This window comes from Grammomys surdaster, unplaced genomic scaffold (genome assembly GCF_004785775.1).
Source record: "Grammomys surdaster isolate TR1022 unplaced genomic scaffold, NIH_TR_1.0 190, whole genome shotgun sequence".
In the NCBI taxonomy this organism is placed as follows: domain Eukaryota; kingdom Metazoa; phylum Chordata; class Mammalia; order Rodentia; family Muridae; genus Grammomys; species Grammomys surdaster.
Window position 1 is genome coordinate 3,109,005 of NW_021604635.1, and position 23,168 is coordinate 3,132,172.

The following is a 23,168-nucleotide window of genomic DNA, read 5'->3' on the forward strand; positions in this document are numbered from 1 at the left end:
ATCTTAAGTAAAATGTAGTGGACTGGAAATAAAAAATATAATCAACAGTGTCATGTTTACTGAGGGTAAAGTTAAAAGTTCTACTTTGAAAGTAACTCATGAGAACTCCCATTAAAACACAACCAAGTTTGCTTTCTACCCTTAAAAAAACGACTTCAGAAATATCGATGATTGCCAGCTTTTGGTCAGAAGCCACTCCCGTACTTTCCATTTACTGGAACACACACGGGCACGCACAGGCGCCGGCACACGTACCCCTCCAATGCAAGCACATGCACACGTACCCAGTGATGACGTCACCAAGACTCGTTTCCCATCAACTGTTACTGAGATTAAACACGGAGAGACATTTTAACAGGAAGGAGTATTTTAAGAGTCCCAGATGACAGAACAAAAACGGGGGGGGGGGGGGGAGACATTTCTGAAATTGTTTATTATAATCATTTGGGAGTTGCTTATTAATGCCTGGCTGTCCTGTGAGGAACCTACTTGGCAAGCTCAAAGAGGTCACAAGTGTGATGCACTGTAGGATGGGTATCTGGTGAGGAAAGCCTGCAATGAAAGAATCAGGAAACGGAAAGAGGAACCTAGTTCTAGTTGTGGCACCAGAGAGACTTCATGGGCCTATGATGTATGCTAGATGTGCAAGAGAGGGTAGGGCTTTCTCAGGTCAGCTCACAGAGGCACACCATGGCTTACACGCACAGCCCACACAAGCAGCATTGTCTTTTGGATTCATCTCATCTGTTCACAGTACTGTACGCTATGGGGAACCACGCTGAGAGCTTAGCCTGCCTTACAGGCCTGAAGCTAGCGGATACCCCACACTTAGGGGTAGATATGAAGGAACAACCTCTCCCTCTAGAGGCAAAGGTGGCACGTCATCCCAACATCTCTGCTGCAAGGAAGTACTTCTTACCACCTTCTGATGCAGCACTGATGGAAAGAGGAAGAGGCCACAGATGAAGTGGTGATGAAGGCTTGAAGCAGGTAGAATAAACACAGAAACTGGCTGAGTAACTAACTAAAGCCTGTTTGCTGGCCCACAGTCACTCTGACTCTTCTGCTGTGGATGGCCCTGTTGGACATGGAGGAAGTTCAGCCATAAGAAGGTAGGCCCTACACAGTAGCTTTCATTCTTATGGAAATAAAGCTGATCCCAGATAATTTGTTAAAAACAAAAAACAAAACAAAACCAAACCCTCTCTCAGCAAAGTAAGCCAAATATCCTACAATAGAAGGTTATTTTGACTCTACACTGGAAATCTGGCTACTTCAGTCATGTTTTTATCTTCCAGAAATATTCTCAAAAACAAAACCAAAAGACTCTATAAACTATGATAATAAACACCTCTGGGATTTACTGATAAACACATCTACCTTATTACTAGAAAATCTTTACCAGTTTTCTTTTGTATTTCTCTTAACTGCTTAAACCCCACACCACTAGGTTTTGGTTACTTGGTTATAGTTAATCTTTATTAAAAAAAAAAAAAAAAACACATACTAGGGGCTGGAGCGATGTCTCAGTGGACAACATGCCTGCCACATATGTCTAAGGACCTGAGTTTGGGGACCAAGAACCGGTATAAACCTTAGTGCAGTGGTACACATCTGTGATCTTAGCACTCCGACATTCAGCTGGGAGGTGGAGAGAGGAGAAACTCTGGAAGCTTACAAGCCAGTGAGCCCGGAGCATGCAGTGGCAAGCAGTAAGAACACACCTGCTAACCACGGTGGAAGATGAGGACGGACACCAGAAGCTGCCTTCTGGCCTCCACATGTAACCATGGCATGTGTGCCCCACCCCATACACGCATCACATGTACAAACCCATACAAAGACGTCTTTAAAAATGCAGGTATAAGTACACTGAAGAAAACAGACTTTAAACTGTCATATTTTGAGTTAAATTTGATACTCTATTTTCCTAAGGCTGGAGAAGAATCTTGAATGGTTACTTAAACTCTTGTTCTAAACCTGTGGTTCTTAACCTGTGGGTCAAATGACCCTTTCACAGGGTTGTGTATCAGACATTTACGTTATGATTCCTAAGTTACAAAATTACAGTTATGAAGTATCAACAAAAATCATCTTATGGTTGGGGGCCACCAGGAACATGAGGACCTGTATGAAAGGGTCACAGCATTATCAAGGATGGAAAACACTGTTCTAAACCAAGCTCCCTAAACGTGAATCAAATCACTTGTTAAGCCATTAGGAATTGTTTATACACAAGTTGAATTGCTATAGTTGGGCTTGTTTCATTATTTCTACTTTACAGAGCTCATAGGTTATTTGCTTAAATTCCTCCCATGTTATCGTTAGCAGTGACCTTATGAATCAACCACCCATTTCCCCAACAATGCTTCATGAAATAACTCACCTGAAGCTTAGATGCAAGACAATAAGCACTCATTTTTTTTGTTCATGAGCTCATGTGTCCGGGGTCAGGTTTGCTTGTCTGTTTACTGTATGCCAGGAAGCAGGTGAACCTGGGCTTGGTTGCTTTAACAGGGTCTCTTCTTGGTGCTGTTCTCTAGGAGGGTTCTGATCTGTAGGCCGGCCTGGAGACCGGAAACGGAGAGAGGAGGGACATCCAGGAGAAGACCCCCGTGTAAACTGGTACAACTTCACTTCAGCCACACGCATCAGGTCAAAGCGAGTATCAGAAGCTCCCAGCTACATGGCTGTGGGAACACAGCACAAATCCTGATAGTGAGAACTGGCAACTGAACTGCAAGACGTGGGTAAGGACGGGGCTGAGAGTAAGGCCACTCAAAAAAAACAAAGCAAAACCAACCAACCAGCCAGCCAGCCGGCCAATCAGACAGCTAGGCAACCAACCAGCCAGCAAGCCAGCCAATCAGACAGCCAGGCAACCAACCAGCCAGCCAGCTGGCCAATCAGACAGACAGACAGCCCACCAGCCAGCCAATCCATCAGCCAAGCAACCAACCAGCCAGCTAGCCAGCCACCAGCCAGCCAGTCAGACAGCGAAGCAACCAGCCAGGCAGCCACTAGCTAGCCAGCCAGCCAGTCCGCCTAACTTCATTTAGTTTAGTTGTTGTTTTGTTCTACTGAAAGCAGACCTTAACCACGCACCCCAGAGCAACCTCCAACTCTCATCCTTGTCAGCCTTCCAAGCGCTGGACTGCACTGCAGGCAAGCAAGTCAAGGCTGTCCCCTCAGCATGTTCAACACAAGTAACCTGACATCAGCGGTGCCTCCCTGTCACCCTGCACCAATGCAACACCAACCACTCGGCATCACACAAGGCCGCAGGGTGGTGTCCCACTGACAACACGGCCGGTGGAGGGAAAGGGCAAGCTGGGATGTGAAGACGGTAAGGGATGGAGACACAGAATTGTGTAGCTGCAGAAAAGCACGGCAGAAAAGTTCCCCTACATGAGAGACCGTTTGTATTTTAAAACTAAGGAACTGATACAGCTGAAGACGCTCCCTGAAATCTCTCTCTCGCTTCCCTTCCAACAGAGTCATCCAAAGAGCGACACCCAAGAGCCTTTAAAATGAACCGTTTATTACATCAGATTGTAGTTCTCACATTATGTAAGTTACACATATGCTTATTCTGAGTATTTCACATGGAAAAATTTAAACTTCTATAAGCAAGCAAACCTGTACCACACAATTTATTGGGCAAGGGGATCTGCTAAACGTTCAAATAAGGCAAGTATTTAAAAACAATAAAACGGTAACAAAAGCTAACCATTCCTTTAAGAGAATTCAACACTACAAGCTACATGTTCTTTCTGAGTGTATTCGTATAACCGAGGAGGCAGTGTTTCTTCACTTTTTAAAACATCAAGAAACGGAATAAGGCTCATTCACGGACAGAGCTGCCTTCAAGATTCCATTCTCAGTTGCGTTCTTCAAATTTAAAAAAAAAAAAAAATCACAAAGTGCACAATTAAGGTATATCAAAAACTGAATGTGCTACTCTAATAACGGCTGTCCATGCTTAATACTTAGTAGTTTATTGGACCAAATTATATTTTTCCGGGGGGGGAATTAAGATAAGCCACTGTAAAATATTTAGTTTGAAATATATGCTAATACTTTTCATAGAAATCAAAAATTATGGAGGAAAGGGTTATTCGTTATGGGGAATAGGAAGCAAACACTAGAATGACCGAACATTTTCAGAGAACCAGCGCCACGAGGGACATGTGCATTCAGCCTTGCAATTCAGCGCGATGTGGCTTTCCTACTCCAGCCAGTCGACTTCATCGAACTCCGAGTCAGCCTTGCAGTACAGAGCCATGCGGCTTTCCTACTCCAGCCAGTCTACTTCATCGAACTCCGAGTCATCTTCCGAGTCACTGTACTCCACGGCAATGCGGCGAGACAGGATGGTGGCGACGTCGTTTTCAATCCGCTCATGCTTCGCTTCCTGTTCACGCTGCTCTTCCACTTTGCGAAGCTGAATACCTGATAGAGCAAAGCCAGACCAACCGCTTTAAATCAGACCCCAAACCAGACACAATCCTTTTGGATTAAAACCAAAAGCATCCGAGTACCACGAAGAGGAAAAGAAAAGGCAAACTCCACTACAAACGGATGTGAAGGAATCGTATGAGTTATTACGTCTTCTGTTACGTGATCATCTGTAGATTGGATACTGACCCCGCCCCGCTGAGATAGTCCTATGGATGTCTGTGTTTATCCACCATGCTCCGCTCCACCTCCCCGTAAGAAGTTAACCAGATGATACCCATCTATCTCCTCTGTGGGCAAAGAAACACTGATGAACATGTAATCTGTGGTCTTACTGTCTCCCTGAACCTGAAGGAAAGGCACTACTAATTCTCTACACTCATGAGTCCCGCTTAGGAAATGGTGAACTAAGAAACAAATAAACATGGCCTTGTTTCTAGAAAGAACCTTAATCCTCTAGAGGCATCTGGCAAAACGAATGTCAGTAATACCCCAAATAAATAGCTTCTACGCTGGGAATACCATTTTAAGGAGGTTAATATAGGTATTAGAGAGAATTTTTATTAAATTTTCTGTATCATAGAATCCCAATGCTCTACATTTCTTTTCCAGACAGACTCACGTAGCTTAGGCTGGCATGGGACTGAGTGGAGCCAAGAATCACCTAGAGCGCCTGATGCCCCTACTGCCTCTACTTCCCCAGGGCTGGGACTACAGTGTTCAGTCTTCTGTAGCACTTGGGATCCAGCCCAGGGCTCTGCACATGCTGAGCAAGCACTCTAACCACTGAGCCACACCCCCAACCCAGGCCTGTCAACTTCTCATTCATTTTAAGAAGCCCTCCTGGTTAAATGTGTTGTTGTTTTCCCAGAAAGTCATTTAAAATCTAAGTTCTCCATAGCCCTGTTTCCTTGTAGGTGTGGAACACAGCACTGTCCTACTGTCCTAAGTATTTGGGAGGTTTCCAGCACGGCGCTCCCTCTTCCTGGGGCTGAGATTACCTTTCCGGATGGCTTCCAGCAGCACACTCCTTGCGTCACTGATTACAGGCAGGGTGGACGGATGACGCTTTGGCTCTGAGGCAGGTAGAACTTGTGATGGAGGAGACGGAGGCATCAAGGGAGCATGGGGACCTGGGGCAGTGGATGGAGCTGGATGGAGCCCGGAGGGAGGGTGAGCGAGAGCTGCAACTGTGACTGGCGACGATGGCCGAATGCCAGGTGGAGGTAGAGGAGGCGGAGGTGGGGGTGGAGGCAGCCCTTGCACTTCACCTTGTGGGAGTGGATGAACTGGTACAGTCTCACATACTGGGGCAGCTCGAGCTACTGGGGGAGAGGGCTGTACTAGAGGAGGAGCAATTGGAGGAGGAGCTGGGTGAAGGACACCAGGGGCAATCTGAAGAGGAGCTGGAGGAGGGGGCACTGCTGGGGCCTGCAGACCAGTGGCTGGAGGAGGGGGCGGGGGAGGGACTGGTGGGGGAGGAGTCGAGGTCATTGAAGCTCTCAGAGAAGAAGTTGACAAGGCAGATGGAAGAGGTGGTGGAGGAGGTGGGGGAGTGGGGCTCACAAACACAGGTGTTCTGCCTGCAGCTGGGGACTGGGGGCGATTCTCTATCAAACCTGTAGCAGAACTGAAACGATAAAGACATCCTAGACGTTATTAATCAGAAAGCTAAAAATGAACACGACTGTAGAAACTGTAAATGACTACCACTAGCTACAACAAAATAAACCCACTAACGTGTTCCTACAGAAGCTGTCAACTATTTAACAGTATTCCAAAGAATAAGAGCTAAAGTGTACAAGCAAATTAGTGGGTGATGCTTTCGTTTATAATGATCTAACTTTCTGAACAGTCTCAACTTTGCATCCAACTCTCACGTCTCCTCAGGAGTGTGTTTACTTCAGGAAACAGTGCTCAGCTCTCCACTGTGACGGGGGAGGCTGCAGTGACACCCCGCCCCCCCTGACCGCACTGCAGTGTGTGCAGTCACACAGCACTACTGGGCTGATATGATGACGGTGTTTTCATACTGAAGCTGGTAAGGCTCACGTATGTCACTTCAGTGAAGCCAGTGCCAGCTCATTAGAAACCACAAAAGGACATTTGCGCTGCTTTCTTCCTAAGGCCACTATACCAAGTAAGCCTTGAGGTGGTTTATCCTACTTTAAACTACAAATGGTAAAGCCAGTCTGTATTTCTCTACTAGAAAATTTCTTTAATATGCTTATGTTAAAAATTTCTAAGCTGGATCACATAAAATTTTAAAATGGCCTTACTGAAATACTGCTACAAGCAACTTTCTATTGTCTTGAAGTTGCTAATGTATTTTTCTTAATATCAGACTAACATCTTTGACTTCCATATTTTAATATTTTGCTAGATTGTAAAAATTCATTTTTTCTTAATAACTATATATGGTAATGCTAGTTAGCAAAGCTGTAATTCCATACATGAAAACACTAATTCTTAAAGCAATTAGCTAAATGTGCCCAGGAGAATATGCCAGCTCTAATCAGAGGAAAGAAAATACATTTCATGGCTAAAAGTGACTGGCTCCTGGTTTTGTAACCCAAGTTTTACTTTAAATAGACATTTATGTCTATTTAAATCTCCGGCTGCTTCTACATAGAGATGGCAGACTAGAGCCCTTGTGACACAAAGTATTTATCCAGAAAGCCTAAAATGTTTATTACTGATCCTTCAAAGAAAAAGGTCACTGACCCCCAAGATAAAGCATTATGAGACTGTCCCCATGTACCTGATACAGGTGGGTGTGGGTTTGGCATCTCCTGCTCCATGCATTGGTGGAGGTGGAGGTGGTTCGTGGGGTCTGACTAAGACCCTTTCCTCAGCTCTGGTTAGAAGTTCACTCATCTGACTGAATGGCAAGGCGGAGAGTGAGTACGATCCGTCCATATGATCCACGTATGTCTGTGGCCTTAAAGAAATACACGGTATCAGTGTATCTGTTGGAATCACTACGTCAAGAGTCAGTCTCTTGAATGCAGTAGTGTATTTCTCTGTGACTTGTTTAACCAATGACTGATGAGTAAAGTATAAAAAGGGAACTTATGACCACATGGACATTTTGTTTTCTTAAACTAATGGCTTCCAAAAGTCTTGTAATAAGAGCAAACTCTCCCTGCTTCTAGAGTCAGAGAGAGGCAAGAGAACTCCGAATACAGCCGAGTAACACAGCAACACGAGGTTTAGATAAAACAAGATCTTATGTGAGCACGTGAGGATCTGTGTTTACTGACTGCAGCACTCTCGGGGAGCAGGTTAAACAGATGTGCACAGAGCATGTCATAAGCTACTCAGCTTACACGGTAAACAGGCCAACCTCACCTCTGTCTAACTGTAGCAGAAATGCTTACTACAGTAGGTTTTAAAATTTCCATTCTTTCAGTTTCTGTAAGTAGCTAAATAGCACCTCTTAGGTATGTACTCTCTTAAAATAGGCTCCAATATTTTAGCTATGCATCTAATACTTTCTATGTGTTTTCAAAAGAAAACATTGAACTATTTCCCAATAAAATCAGTATGATAACATATACATAGATTTTTCCACAGAAGCTTGAAGTATGTCTGTTATGGTAGGATGTTACTTAGATAGGGCTCCTGGCCACTGAGAAAGGAAGAAGATCTAGCTCACATGTCTGTAAAAGAAAGTAATTCTGTTTGAAATCCCTGACATATCTGAATTTAGGAATGTGGAAAAGAAAGGAAGTCAGGGGACAGAGAAAGAACAGTCAAACCTCTTCTTAACTCCTGCTGCATATGCAATAAAAATCAATACCTTAAAAATATTCCAGACACGCTCTAGTATGGCATTCTAAAACACTCTACCTGAAATACTAGGGATACTTACACCTTCAGATAAAGGCTAAGACAAAGCAGAAAAGTATACACTTTAAACATCTTTTTCTACAAAAGACAACACAAAGTCCAAACACGAAAATGACCTGCCCAAAGAAGTTAGAATTTAGCAGGTTCAGTGGTCAGGGTTGAAATAATTTCTGTTGTTAGAGAGCCTTCCAATTCAACAGTTCAAAAGCCAAGACTTGGAAGTATAGAACAGTATTACAGGTAAATCCAATCATTATAAATAAATAAATAAATAAATAAATAAATAAATAAATAATAAATACCAACCTCGTCTCGAAATGAGAGGCGGGGCCATTCGCAACTTCGATATGCTTGTGCAGGAGATCAGCGTCGTCTTCGGCCAGCTCTGGACCTTGGGCCAGCTTCTGCCATTCCCGCCGCCTGTCATGAGGTGCTCTTGGCACTTTCTCTGGTTCATGAGGACGGTCTAGATTTTTCTGCTATAACAGATGTAATAAAACAAAACCAAGTGGTGAAATGCCAAATCCTTAAAAGGAGGTTATAACAATCAAAATAAAACTCTAAGATCAATACTGAAAATGACAATGTCATCATAATATAGCAAAACACAGGACCATTTTACTGTACATTCGGAGTTAAAATGGATCAGAGGTCACTGTAATCCCAGTTTCTCACCATGGTTTAGTAACTCAATTTCAAACTGAGAGATTAGATAAAAATAGTGTGCACCTAGATTTAAGGCAGAAAGTCCTTTGAATGGAAAAATGTCACTATTGCTTACTCTCATAGCTACTTGTAATAAGTATCAATGTTTTACCATGAATGGAACTGTCAACGCCCAATCAAATAACTAAGACACTAAATTATCTGTATGGGAAATGGCCAGAGATTAAAATCAGGGGAGACAGTATAGAAAGGCCTGGAGAAGGTACAACAAGTGTCAAATGTCCGAAGGGACAAAGCACGTAACATACGTGAACAAAGCCTGTCAGGTATAAGATGGGGCATGCTAGGAAGTTGACAGGCATGTCCATATAAGGAGCTCTCTTCAAGCACAATTTTAAAACCCTCTGAGTAGCAACCGAAACCTGTGTTCAGGAGCACTTCGGCCTGTCACCCTGCAAACCTGAGCTAGAACACAAGGCGACTGTCCAGTACATTAGCATGCAACAACAGGGCATTAAGGGGACTGAAGAAAGCGGAGCTAGACAGAGGCATGGTGAAGACAGAGCGTGCCTCCGCTGTGCCAAAACAAAGCTTGTTTCTTCCTTCTATGTGCTTGTAAAGTCATCAGATTTTAAATATGAAGTAAGGCAGATTCCGGAAAATCTTATCCAAGTGGAAAAGTAAAGTGCCGCAGACTGGCATCAGGAATTTGGAGAGAATACAATAACCTGCTGAAGACAGCTAGGCCACGCGCTGTCGCACAAGCACATGGCTTGATTCACCAACTTCACTCACATCTACACGACACTTTCTTGTGATCTGTGTAGTTATAAGGACTTTAAAGCACGGAGCCAACAAAACAAGGCTGCAAAAGTGTAGATTAACAACGTTTCCCAGAAGTGTAGATTAACAATGTTTCCTAGGTGCAACAATACATGAATACATAAAGAATAACTTCAAGTGTGTGAATCTCTTGTAATACCTTCTGCTTTCTCTTTTCCTTCCTCTTATCCTCTGTATCTTGCAACATCTTTTCTTTCCACAGATCAAAGAAATATGAAGGATTGGTATAAAACTTCAGCCCTTCCTTACCATCGTCCCTGGAAAACAGCACACCCAAAACAGTGTATTAGGTGAGACAGAGCAACAGAGCAACACTTACCACTGAAGTGTGCTTCCCTCCTGTGACAGCACATGAGCACAGCGTGTGCACAGTAGTGCCTTGCCAGGCATGGTGCACATCGGTGATCTTGGCACTCAAGGCAAGGGACTAAAAGGTCATAAGTTTGTGGCCACCCCAGATGACATAAGGAGATTGTGTCTCAAAATAAATAAATATTGCAAAAGTAGAGTATTATAGTAACACAATTTTTAAAATACAAATCAGAAAGGAAACTATGAAAGCTGGAAAAGCAGATGCCTTTCAGAGCTGACCAATAGCTTAAAGCACTGTTGCTCAACTTTAAGGCCCACTTCAGCTGAATACTAAACTTCCAAGTCCTTTGGAAAATTCAATTAGAAATACTTCTGCCAAATTCAAAGTCTGGAAGCAGGAGCATCGCTTAGAAGAGAGAACCTTCCCCGTTTCCACTGGTTTTCTATGAACTCACTATCTTACCAAATCCAAAGGGGTTTCCTAACTTCCAGCTCAATGTTAGCACTTACTTACATGCATGCTGAACTACGGCTTCAAATAACAATTTCAATATCAATTTTTTTTCAGAATATGTGCTGTACATCTTAAACTACCTATTTAACAAACCCTGTGAAAGAGTTCCCAAGAAACACTAATTCCAGATTTCACTAGAATAAGTGGTGGAAAGTATTAAAAGTTACATATTCATTATGCAGAAAGGGCAGATGGACACACTGAGAACAGACAGATTGCAATGGTGATGTCTGCCAGTCCCGGGGAATTTCAAGCTTCACTTTCTTATGGTTAAAATTTAAATTAGGAAGACAATAGCAACTTCCTCCACACAGTTCCACAGTAATAGCTTTGCTAGTGGCTGTTCATAATCACCACTCGAACAGGCCCTGGCTTTTGTATGTCAGAGCCTACAAAGCTCATCTGTGAATAAAGGTTTTGTCAAAGTAGTAGGTAGGAAGGCCACTCTCTGTTGGCTAGACTCAAAAGCAATTCAAACGGCATGAAGGAAGCCTTTAAGTCTGGATTTCCACTCGTCTGCTGACCTGTACGGAGTGAGGATATTGAGAGGCGGCGGCTGCTCACACACGTCATATGTCTCCTGCAATGGGATAGGCAAAGTCTTGCGGTGGAAAAGCTGCTGATCTTGAACTGTAGAGCTCCGGAAAGCCTTTCTCATGGTTATATCCTGCAAAGACACTAAAACAGAACCAGACACTCCTAAGACAACTGAGCAGGGTGACATATTAACACCGCTTATTTGTTTCAGAGCTACTATGCCACAAAGGTTGTGTGCCTTAAGTCAGGAGTCGTTGTGAATACTGTATGACTGTATTTACCCCTATCGTTCTGCCAGACCTTCGCCATGAGCTTTAACACAGCCTTGGTTCTCACAAGCTCCAAAGCATCAGGACACACCTCCCACCAATATTTCCTGTTCTTTATTGGCTATTCTTGTCCACCCCACCTTCTGCCGTCTTCCCCATCTACCTTTATTCCTTGTTAGCTTACAGTCACGAGTGCCTGAGGGGACTAATTACTAGTGTGTCGGCTCCTTGCTACGGATACTATAAATATTACATTCGGGTGATCTGTGTTAGTTTTGACGTTACTCTTCTGTTTGTACTATACCAATTTCAACCTAACCATACATTTTGAAGACTGAGACTATCTTGTACATTAGTGTCTGCAGTAACTGGTAGATTCCATCACCTCTGTAAGGATTTAAAACTAGCTTCATTTACTCATGTGCTCACCAGCATATTCAAATAAGGTTTACATCAAAATTCATCAAAGCAGCGTAGTCTTGACATTAAGAGTGATTTTTTTCACATTAAAAAAACTGTGTAAAGCCAGTATGATGGCTCCCAGCACTTGGGACGGGAGGGCAAATTTGCTACAAGTTCCAAGATTAATTTATAGTCTCAAAATAAAACCAAAATCAGAAGAAGAAACTTCCTTGCATACTAAATATATATCTGTATTGTAAGTATACAATACCACCAATAGCAATGTCAATAATCAGTCACAGTTTTCAATCATTTTCCCTACAATACCCTAACATTCCTTAAGGACAATTCATGGACATGTGAATCTGTATGTCACAAGGGTAGCAATGGCACTGCTCCACAATCGTGGTCACAGCAGAGCTGTATTCCAGCAGGTCCACACACCTAACTGTGACATACACACGGACATCAGAATACAGTTTAGAGCTTCCCCCACTATCAGCAGAGAGTAGCTTGGGAGATAAAATAATGGGTAAATACTGCATGTGATGGGTGCTTTCATTAATTTTCATGACATTTAACTTCTCAACATTTCAGTGAAAGAGAAACTGTCATTGCACCTTCAAATACAGAAAAGCTACAAAATGCACAACGGGTTCAACAATAGAGGCTAAGAGCCCACCAGACCAGAAAACTCAGATCTGTTCTTGAGGCTACCACAAGTGGCCTGTGTCTGGGGAAATGAACATGCATCAGTCACTGCCAACCGCCCTCTCTAATCATCAGCTATGAACCAAAACAGTGCCTGGCGCCAAATGCCCAAAGCCGTTTTGGTAAAGGATATAAAATGCATTCGAGAGAGTAAAATTTTTCTAGCTTCAGCTCCTCACTATGTCATCTTAGTGATAACGCAGACACCGTGACAAAAGTCCCTTCCACTCGACAACATCTCACCTCACCTCAATAGGATCATATGCACAGCACGTACGCTAGCTAGCTCAATGTGCTGGCAAGCAAAATTGAATTAAATATAATTGTGTACATTCTTATAACATTTTTACACATTTTCTAAATTACATTGGCAGTTTCATGGTTGCTACCACTTAAAGATAATACAAAATACCTTTATTATACTCTGTAGTTTAATTATATGTTCATGTTCCTTTCTTTGAATTCCCTTTAAATTTCAAAACCCAAAATGAATCACAAATCTCCACAAAACAACTCCAAAACAAGTATTCAGCTTTTAGATTTAGAATTTTTCTCCATGTTTCACATATTTTAAAGAAATAATAGAAAAAATAAAGCAAGTTACATATAATTCTAAAATACTCATACCTTTAATCATTTACTGGCATCTATATTTTTACTTTGAGGTTTACTGATGCTGTTAAGACATTTATTAGCACTTAACAGTATGAGAGTAAGCAGAATGCAATATACATACATACATACATACATACATACATACATACATACATACATACGGAACTGCCAATGAAGAAAATCAATAAATGTAGTATTTTAAAAGTAATAGCACTTTGAAATTAAATGTTCATTTCATATATATATATGTGTGTGTATATACATATATACACATATATATATATAAAACTAAATTATACAAGTATTATTACTGGCATACAATTGTAACTAGATATTAAAAAGAAAATGTTGACATAAATTACATTTGAAAGTATTTATGATTATAATGTATTTCTCAGCAGTAACAATTAAAGATATATTTCAAGAAGTTTAAGGAATGTGGTTAATGTATGTAAACATACTTCAAAGAAAACCTCTAAGAAAAAACCTACAGAGGCAAAACAGACGTGTGACAGAGGGTTCGGGCCTAGAATACAAGAAAAATCTTACAATTACACAATAAAAAGAGAACCCCATCCTAAAATGGGCAAACGCACCGGGCTTAGAAGGAAAAGCTAGGGGCAGAGAACGGACTGGATGTTTCTCCAAGAGAACACACTTAGGGCTCTAATAGCAATGTCATTAGCCATCAGGATCTTATGAATAAAGTGAAAGACGCCCTGGTCACAAGAGACCACTAACTATGTCATTCACCCACAGGACATGCCCAGAACGAGGACGTCACTGATGGGGAAGGTCACTGGTAAGACACAGGTGGGGTGAGAGAAGAAATATAGAGTAGAACCGCTTTATGGTGTGCTAAAAATGTTCTAAAATCAACTGTACTTGGCTAAATATGCTAAAACGATCTCACTGAGCTGTCTCTCAATTTTAATGGATGCCATACGTTAAAGAGTAACAAACACTTTACATTATGGCAAAGGATTTTGTTTAAACATCAAAATACTTATTCTAACATTCCACTCTCTGCTATTAAAATATTCTTTAATGTTTTCATTGTTTAAATTTAGATCTGTAACTTGAATCTGTACTAAAGATGTTATTCAGAAAAAAACTGATAAATATATTATGAAAAATTCACATGAAACAAGTCCCTATAGCAGTGGTTCTCAACCCGTGGCTGCAATCCCTTTGGCAAATTTCTGTCTCCAAATGAATGTTATAATTCATAACAGTAGAAAAATTACCATTATGAAGTAGCAGTAAGAATAATTTTATGATTTGGGTCACCATAGCATAAGGAACTGTACTAAAGGGACACAGTATTAGGAAGGTGGGGAACCTTCTATAGCATAGAAGTGAACATTATATTCTTAGTTTCATTTCTCTTTACAGATTAAGAAAAGGAAAGGCATTTGTGACTTATCAATGTCTCCAGGCATTTTTTAAACAAACAAATATTAACATGCAAGCATCTATGGAAGCATGAAGTCTGCTTCCACTGCTAAAATTTCTACCATTACCAAACAGCAAGACAAACAAGCAAAAACGAAAATAAAACAAAACCCTGGGGTTTCTGCCTTACTCTTAGCATAGAACAATTTTTTTTTGGGGGGGGGGAAATGTTCATTTAAAACAGGTAGTAGAAGTTGGTTAACTATCAAGGTAACAGTTTAGCAATACTACACAAAGGCTCAGTAAAAGAAATTATATCCAAACCTTAAGATACTTTTCACATAACTTTAGTTTCTCAGACAAAAAGTGCAAGAAGACTAAGGGAGAAAGAACTAAAGAGTCTAATTAAAATGTCTTTATGTCAAAAAATTAAAAGATGGACAGTATATACAAGAAGGATGTCTTTATGGAGAAACGGAAAGCCAGGCTGACGGCTCTCACAGATAACACACAGACTTACTTCTTCACAGACATAGAAGGTCAGGGGGGGTGTCTGTATATTCACACTTAATACTGTTGGGAAACACACTCACTCTCCTCTGTCTTAATGCAATGTAAAGGAAAATACAGAAAGAGGAACTTACGCTCTTCCTCTTTAGGATCAAGCTGTGTGACACTAACAGACAACCGGTCCACACGTTCTTGCAGTGAGTTAACTCTGAAGGAAAAACTATGTGCTTCATTGAATAATTCTCCAAATATGTCTTCGGCATACTTACCTAAGCAAAAAAACGAAACACACCATGAATGTAACTGTCATCACCATTCACAACCAGCAGTTTAGCAGTTAAAGGGGCTGTCTGTTGCATTTGGAACTAACTTAACCTTTAAACCCTATCCTAGTGTTCTCAGCACCGCAGGGGTGTGCCGAGGAAAACTGACTGCAGGTCATGCCTTACTGCATCTGCTTGGTGACTTGGGTCTGAAATGGGAAGACTTTATATGCTTTATATTTACCTTCCAGATGAGAGTAGAGAAGATTTGGATGTTAAAATACATACAAATAACACATGCTCTTACCCCATAATCAGCATTTCCACAGACTATGGATAAGCTGAGTTTCAAAGACACAGCAGAATCAAGGCGGGCTACTGTCTCAGAAGACACAGAACCAACACTCAGTACAGACGCATTATCTCCTCTTACTGTAATTCTTTTAAAATCACCCAAAAGCTAAAATTCTTCCACTTCTTTCTAGTCATGTACATCCTTATTTCCAAAAAGTATAAGCCAAAACCAACCAGAAATCTTCTAAAGTTCACAAATCTTAAATGAGGATATGTTTAAATAACTATGAGAAGCAATTTAGAAAGAAGAATAAGTTCAAATCTTTATTTCATTCACAACGAGACACTGGGACCAATCCCCTCAACTGTTACATAAGAATAAAAGTATCTATCTCAAAAAGCAGTCTTAAGAAAAGAAGACATAAACAACAAACTGCCTGGTAGCAACCTGGTGTGAAATAAGCCTCAGCAACAGGCCGTCTTAGTCTGAGCCCAGAAAAGATGGTGGGTGTGGGACACGCTCAGGGTGTTTCCAGATACAGTTTTGCTGGCAGATAAAAAAGGCCTCCCAGACGGGAGACCATGCAGTTACAAAGCTATCCACTGATTTAAGAAATGGTCTGGGTATAAATGTTAGGGATACTGAGATGAAACATACTCCTTCTCCTCTAAGAGAGATCAGGTTAAAACATCTTTGTTACTTTGCACGGGCCTGAAATCATAAGCAGGGTTTTGGATGCTGCTCCGGCTAGTTTTATCTTAACCTTGACATTTGGGAAGAGGGTGCCTCAATTAAGAAAATGCCCCCTACCAGATTGGCTTGTCTGGTGGGGGGCATTTTCTTTATTGATGACTGATAATGGAAGGTCCATACTGTGGGTGGGGCCACCCCTGGGCTGGATTGTCTTGGGTGCTATAAGAAAGCAGATTCAGGAAGCAATGGGGAGCAATTCTTCCATGGCCCGAGTCACTGACTGCCTACCCCAAATTCCCTGTGCGATGGATCGAGTGTGATATCAGAGTTTAAGTTGGAAATAAACCCTTTCTTCTCCAAAGTTGCTTATGACCAAGGCATTTTATCACAGCAACAGAAAATGTAATGATGACAGAGACATTTGTATTTTTCTGGAGAGAGGGTCTATAGCTTGTCAACAGGTTTTAAAAGTCCGTGGCAGTCTCCCTAATAAGTTTAAATGGCAGAACACTTTAGGGGATATCACTCTGTCCACTGTCTTCGTAGTCCTTGTATTTGAAACCTACCCCTTTTCTCTCCAGGGAGAGGCAGTAATGACGTTTCAATGTGAAACCAATGTGTTCCTATCTGAAGTTCACTGTGCTTACGTTAGACCACCTCTCTCCACTGTCACTACAAAAGTGAGCATGAAGCCTCTCATCTAATTCTGTCCTCCACAGCCAGGCCTCGAAGGCCACCAACGCCAAGCCACTCTGTCCTCCTAGTGAACTCACCAGTTTTGCTTCCGTTGCTCTCCTCCTCAAAATTCATTCTTTAAAGGCGCAATTCAATTCACATTTTAACTAGCAACCCTACCTCAAGTCAGAGCCCACCTGTGATTACCTTCTAGGAATAGTTCGTGCAATCTACAGTTCATCCGGATGTCAACTATATGCCGGATCATTCTTTTCAGAATGGTTTCCATACTTTTCAGAATGGTTTCTATACTTTTCAGAATGGTTTCTATACTTATCCTATTGGAGATTCTCCAACTAAGTGAGACGTCATTTCGAGACAAGAGCCACAAACCTTGAACATTACACAGAATACTCAGCCTCAGCTGTCCCATGTTTGTCTTTAACCTTTGTCTTATAAAGCTAGTTCACCGATCCTATCCTCTCTCCTCCCCTCCACCCTGTTACCTCCCTGGAGGCTATGGACTAGACAGACAGTTCTCCAGGTTTCTGGGCTGAAGTCTGGTCTTCGGTGCAGTGGCACTGAGATGCTGGGGTGCAGTACAAGGTGACTACATCATGGCGACATCTCTCAGAGAGCTCCAGTACTGTTCTCACAGACAGATGAGCTAAGTGAGCAGTTATGATAAAGCCACCCTATGCCATCGACCTCTTCCTCAGCTAGCTGCTTCTCTCTGCTTCTCCATCCTACTGCGACCTCATCAATGTCTGTGCAGATAAGGCTGCTCAGACCTAACTTCCAACTTCAAAAGCTATGACCTAAACGGATCTTCTCTCTATAGGAATCCAGCTTCAGGTGCTTTGCTAAACAGGAAATGGAATAATATACTATCCGTCAGACTATATATATTAGTTCGTTTCAGCAGTACAAACTGACCGTATTCAACAAGTGAAAACCACATGAAGAACAGAAAAAGACAATCATTAGGTGGTTAGAACCGCAATGGTTAAGAGACAATGAAACAGAAGAAATTTACAGAATGTGACTCTTAAATTTTTCATTAGTTGTCTATTAGAAAGTAGAATTATCTTCTAATAGGAAAAGCTCGTAAGATGTTTAACTGGGTTATGTTTTTATTAAGAAGCTACAGGAGGCACTGCCGTTTACAGCAGTGTGTGCTCTCAGTGCCTTAGACAGAAAACCTCCAAGTGTTCAGAGCTTTTTTCCTTGCTTCTTGTTCGGCTGGTTTTTTTGAGACAGCCTCAGTCTGTAGCACAGGCTAGCCCCCAAACTGCAGCAATCACCTAGTCTCCTGAATGCTGGGACTACAAATATGAGGCCCAGGACCTGACTATTACACAATCATCTTAGACAGCCTAGTTTTTTAAGAAACTTAAAATTGTGTTTCAGTTGTTATTTTAACTGCTTTGAGTGAAAACTGGTGTGAAATGTGCTCTAAGGCTTCCTTGTCATCTTAAATGGAATATGAAACACACTCCAACGTAAAGTTTCTTGCAGCCTTACCATCAGGAATTAATTCTGAAATGTCCTAAGCCATAAAAGGCCTTAAAATACATAGGATATCTGCATTGCCACAGACGGTCTCTGCAGTTCCCACGGTATGTGCTCAGCCTATCTTTGGCTGTAAGCTATTCATTTTAACTGAACTCAGTGAGGCCTCTTCTGTCAGTCCTTCAAAACATCAAAGTTTAAGAAACAGAACCATCAAATGTACCAACATTATTACAGTAAAAGCAAGCAGGTTCTGAGAGGGGTCAACTGGTCTCCTGTGTGTCTGGTTCTTTAGTGTATGGGATTCTTTAAAAGGCCAAGAAGCCATTTAAATTTAGCTTAATTCTAGGTTTTTTAATTAGCCAAGTAGGTAAACATGGAAGGTTAATTTCAGGGCAATGAAGTGTTGCTACACCTTGAATCCATGGGAGATTTACAGTCTCTATGGGTAGCTTAGAAATTCTCTATCTGGTCTGAATACAAACATTAATTGTAATTACATCTTATGGTGTTTCTATGACTTGGTGATACAATAAAAATTACAATGCAATACAGCTAAAGCGCGCGTTTAACTGACAGTGTTTATTTGTCCTTTCCCAGACTCAAAGATTCTTTACACCCTCATCTTTAGATTACATAAAATGTGTTAGCGTTTTACCAAATCATATTAATGCTAAATTCTGTATTCGGCACATACATACCTAAAATACCATGTCTGTTATTAGAGCCAGATTTATTTAAATTTAAGACTGCTTCTCCAAAGTTACTGATGTCATTTCTAAGCTTTCAGCACGCATCTCAGTATTAACATATGGGCTAGTATTAATATACTAACACATGCATAAAACAGATTTGCGTATGAAGTTTTATAATATTAAATCAACTAATTTTGGGTCACAGAAACTCAGCAAAATCTTTTAAAAACATGGCTAAGTCTATCTGAGACCCTTAAGGCTTTTACTTTGACTAGTGTTAAAAAACTCAGATGGGCTTTCCTGTGGAAGAAACAGGTAAACGATGTAATTTTAGTGGTTTCAATAACTGACCTGAGAAAATAGCCACCAACAGGAATAAAGGGTAGAATTAAATTAATTTCAAATGAACAGTCGTTTATTTATTCTCATAGCTACTTCAAAGGTGATGCAAGGACTTTATAGTCTCACCAAGAACACTAAAATACGAGATTCTTCAACTTAATAGAAGTCATACTTGGAAATGTGCACCTTGATCTTTTCCTGGACTTTTATAATGTTGGGCTGGCAGGGGTAGCAAGCACAGGCAGACGCTCGGGTAACTATGTGACCCTGAGGGTTATCAATCAATAGGCCACTGTGCACTGAGCTGCGAAACAATGGTGCTTAGTGGGTGAGGTACTTGTATTCATGATAGGTTTGCTGGAAAACAGAGACAGGAAAAGTGAAGGCCATCTGTGTAACTTCCCATAGTGCCCTGGCTACAGTGTAACTTCCCATAGTGCCCTGGCTACAGTGTAACTTCCCATAGTGCCCTGGCTACAGTGTAACTTCCCATAGTGCCCTGGCTACAGTGTAACTTCCCACAGTGCCCTAGCTACAGTGTAACTTCCCATAGTGCCCTGGCTACAGTGTAACTTCCCATAGTGCCCTGGCTACAGTGTAACTTCCCATAGTGCCCTAGCTACAGTGGTAAAGACCTAAGCCTTCTTACTAAATACATACCTACATAAATAAAAATAAAAGTTAGATTAACAATTTCTTGATCCACATGGGGATGGATCTTACAGTTTTATATTAGTGAGTTCTGTATTTGTGGGTTTAGTCTAATTCAATCAATTTTGGAAAGAATTGAAAAAATTGCTATAGAGACTTTTTCTGGTAAGTAACACAGTTAACAATTATGTAGACAGCTTCTATGAAGTACTAAATGTTGTGAGTAATTGTGCAGGGTGTATGGGAAAATGTGTAAACGTTTATCTAAGGGACTTGGTCATCTAAATTCTGGTATGAATTCTGGGATCTAGAATTGATCCCCAGTGAGAACAAAGAGGAGACAGGAGGAAAGGAGCCAAACCCAATCCCTAAGAGAATCTCGGATGATGGGTGGGTATGACAGGAAAAACCTAGTAGAAATACACTCGGGAATTCATTTAAAATGAAATACAGATATCTGAATAAAAAGCTCATCTCTTCCATTAAAACACACACTGTATTTTAAAAAGGTGTATTTTTAAACTTTGTATTACTTAAATGTATTTTTAAAAGAAGTTAATAATAATAGAAAATAATTTGTGTAATTCCTCAACAAAGCATCTCCATCCTGTTATCTTTCAGGGATGCTCCCTTCTCTATATGCCCACCACTGTGCACCATGTGTGTGAGTGCGCGTGTGTGTACTGTGTGTGTGTGTGTGTGTGTGCATGCGCAAGTGTGTGTCAGTGCGTGCGTATGTGCATGTGAGCGTGTGCATGTGTGTGTGTACGTACATGCTGCACGTGAGACAGGGTCTCTCACTGAACTGGAACCCAGCTGATCGGCTAAGGTGCCTGGCCAGTAAGCCACTGGGATCTGCTATCTTTGATCCCCAATATTGGAGTTAGAGGCACCTGCAGATACACCTAGCTTTTTATGTAGGTGCTGGGGATTTGAACTTATGTACCATGGTGACAGACAGAGCAAGCACTCTGACTCATTGTCTCTCTAGGCCTCCTAATGCCTTCTCTCTAGGTGATCTTGCCTGCCAGAAGCTGCGGTCTCTTGCTGTTTTACGTTATGGCGTGTTTCAGACTCCTGGTCCCACGCTCTCACTAGTTAATCCCATCACTAGTGCTGGCCTTACCTTGATCTATACACCTTTGACAAGATGAAAATATTCCCTGGTAGTAAGAACGTACATTTTAAAAGAGACCCTAAAGTTCTCAAATACAAATAGTTGAATCAGGCAAAAACAGAAAACCGAGATAACAACCAAGCATCATCCAACTCTGGCTCTAACCTTTGCAGATCAATCACATTTCCACATCAGTTTTACTACTTCTAATCAGTGTGATACCATTCTGAGAGGTTCTAGTATTTCCTTAATAGGAAGAAGTTACTATTATAACTCATTGATTTTACCTAGTGACTAAATTTTCATAATGTTATAATCTTTAGATGAAACACCCCTCCTAAATTAATAACAAGTACACTTTTTCAACACTATAACTCCAAAGCAAATTCTGGTCTGCAATATTTAAAGTGGTATAAATGCTTACTTAGGCTACTCAGCTGTCTAATTATATTTGCCAGGGAAATGTTGGTCACACATTCCAGCTCGTTCTTGATGCCCCTGGGCAGCGCTGTGTGACACAGGTGCCGAGGGTCAATGTTTCTTTTCACCAACGGCATCTTGAGCTCCGCCGCTGTACCAGCTCACCTGCGAGAGACAGAGAGAGAAACCGCCACGGTCAGAGAACGACTCACGAAGAATAGAGGTACACACTGTATGAAGACGAAGCCACTTGAAGCCAAACTCATCTGTTAACTATTTATCTGCAATTATTACAACTACACCATTGTTTTAAGCAACTGACCTGTGGGTAATCCCCACGTGCAGAGATGTGTACTGTGTCGCTGGCGTACGAGGGGATCTGAAGCAGCTGGGAAAGGAGCATCACGCTTCTATTTCTACACACACCAGCAGTGCCCGAGAGCAACACCCTAGATCTCATCGAACCTACCACATGCTTAGTTACAAGTCCTGCCTCTTTGCACTCCAGCTTGTCTTCATGTGGGTGAGTCCCGTGTGCACAAACTCAGCAAGCAAGGCTTAGTTAAACAACACAAGTCTCTCAACACCACGGTCCACATTTCACTGACCACAGAATATTGACTGTAAGTGTATAAACTCCAGCGTCATTACTAGCAGTCTGGGACACAAATCACTGTGCCCGTGAGGCATGCCCTGACCACTGGTGCACTGTATTATTCAGCCACAGGCAGCAAAGCTTTCACCTATGACGCCTCCTTGCCTGCCATCCTAAACCCACACAAAGTCTGACAAAATGGGTAGCTGAAGGAAGAGCTAACAGAGACAAAAGAGCAGCAAAGGACAACAAAAGAGGATAACGCTGAAATTCAAAAATAGTCCAAGGGGAATACAAGAACAGATAGCTGACTGGAAATGTCACTGCTGTCACTGCTCGAGAGACTAGCTATGTAACGGGAAGAACTTAGCGAAGGTCAGTGTATGGTCACAAATGAGGAATGTTCTGTACAAAGTAAATGCTGGAGAAGAATTTCACATTCAAGGAACCCTAGGGCTGCAACGCTGCACTCAGGGAAATAACCACCGGTCGGAGGCTGATTCAGATGCGGCAGAAAGGAGCTGTGTGTCTCCCAAGGCTCAGGAGACACGCCCGCCTGTGCCGCTGACGCCCGTGCCGCTGACGCCCGTGCCGCTGACGCCCGTGCCGCTGACGCCCGTGCCGCTAATGCTCCTGCTGCTAACTGCGCTACTGTATGCTGTACAAGGCAAACACTGTTCAAACGCTCTCAGCAAACTCTTCAGTGAAAAAACACAATTCTTATTGCTTCTAACGTTTTGTTATTGTTTACTTACATCCAGTAAATTTTACTTTTAAAAAATGTCCCTGTACATTTTAAACAGCAAAAGAGGCTTTTTTTTTCTTT

The 23,168-nt window shown here is 41.7% G+C and overlaps 1 protein-coding gene across 1 annotated transcript in view; it reads right to left on the reverse strand.

Annotated features, from left to right (window-relative positions):
* Positions 1–3,520: 3,520 nt before the first annotated feature.
* Positions 3,521–23,168, reverse strand: part of Wasf1 (WASP family member 1) — a 51,713-nt gene continuing 32,065 nt past the window's right edge. The window contains exons 2-9 of the mRNA XM_028769066.1: positions 21,752–21,912; positions 15,219–15,353; positions 11,170–11,323; positions 9,959–10,076; positions 8,617–8,789; positions 7,220–7,399; positions 5,460–6,088; positions 3,521–4,452 (exon numbers count right to left, since the gene is read on the reverse strand). Of these exons, the coding sequence (XP_028624899.1) occupies positions 4,295–4,452; positions 5,460–6,088; positions 7,220–7,399; positions 8,617–8,789; positions 9,959–10,076; positions 11,170–11,323; positions 15,219–15,353; positions 21,752–21,884 (1,680 nt within the window). The 5' untranslated portion in view covers positions 21,885–21,912 and the 3' untranslated portion in view covers positions 3,521–4,294. The remainder of the gene's footprint in view (positions 4,453–5,459; positions 6,089–7,219; positions 7,400–8,616; positions 8,790–9,958; positions 10,077–11,169; positions 11,324–15,218; positions 15,354–21,751; positions 21,913–23,168) is intronic.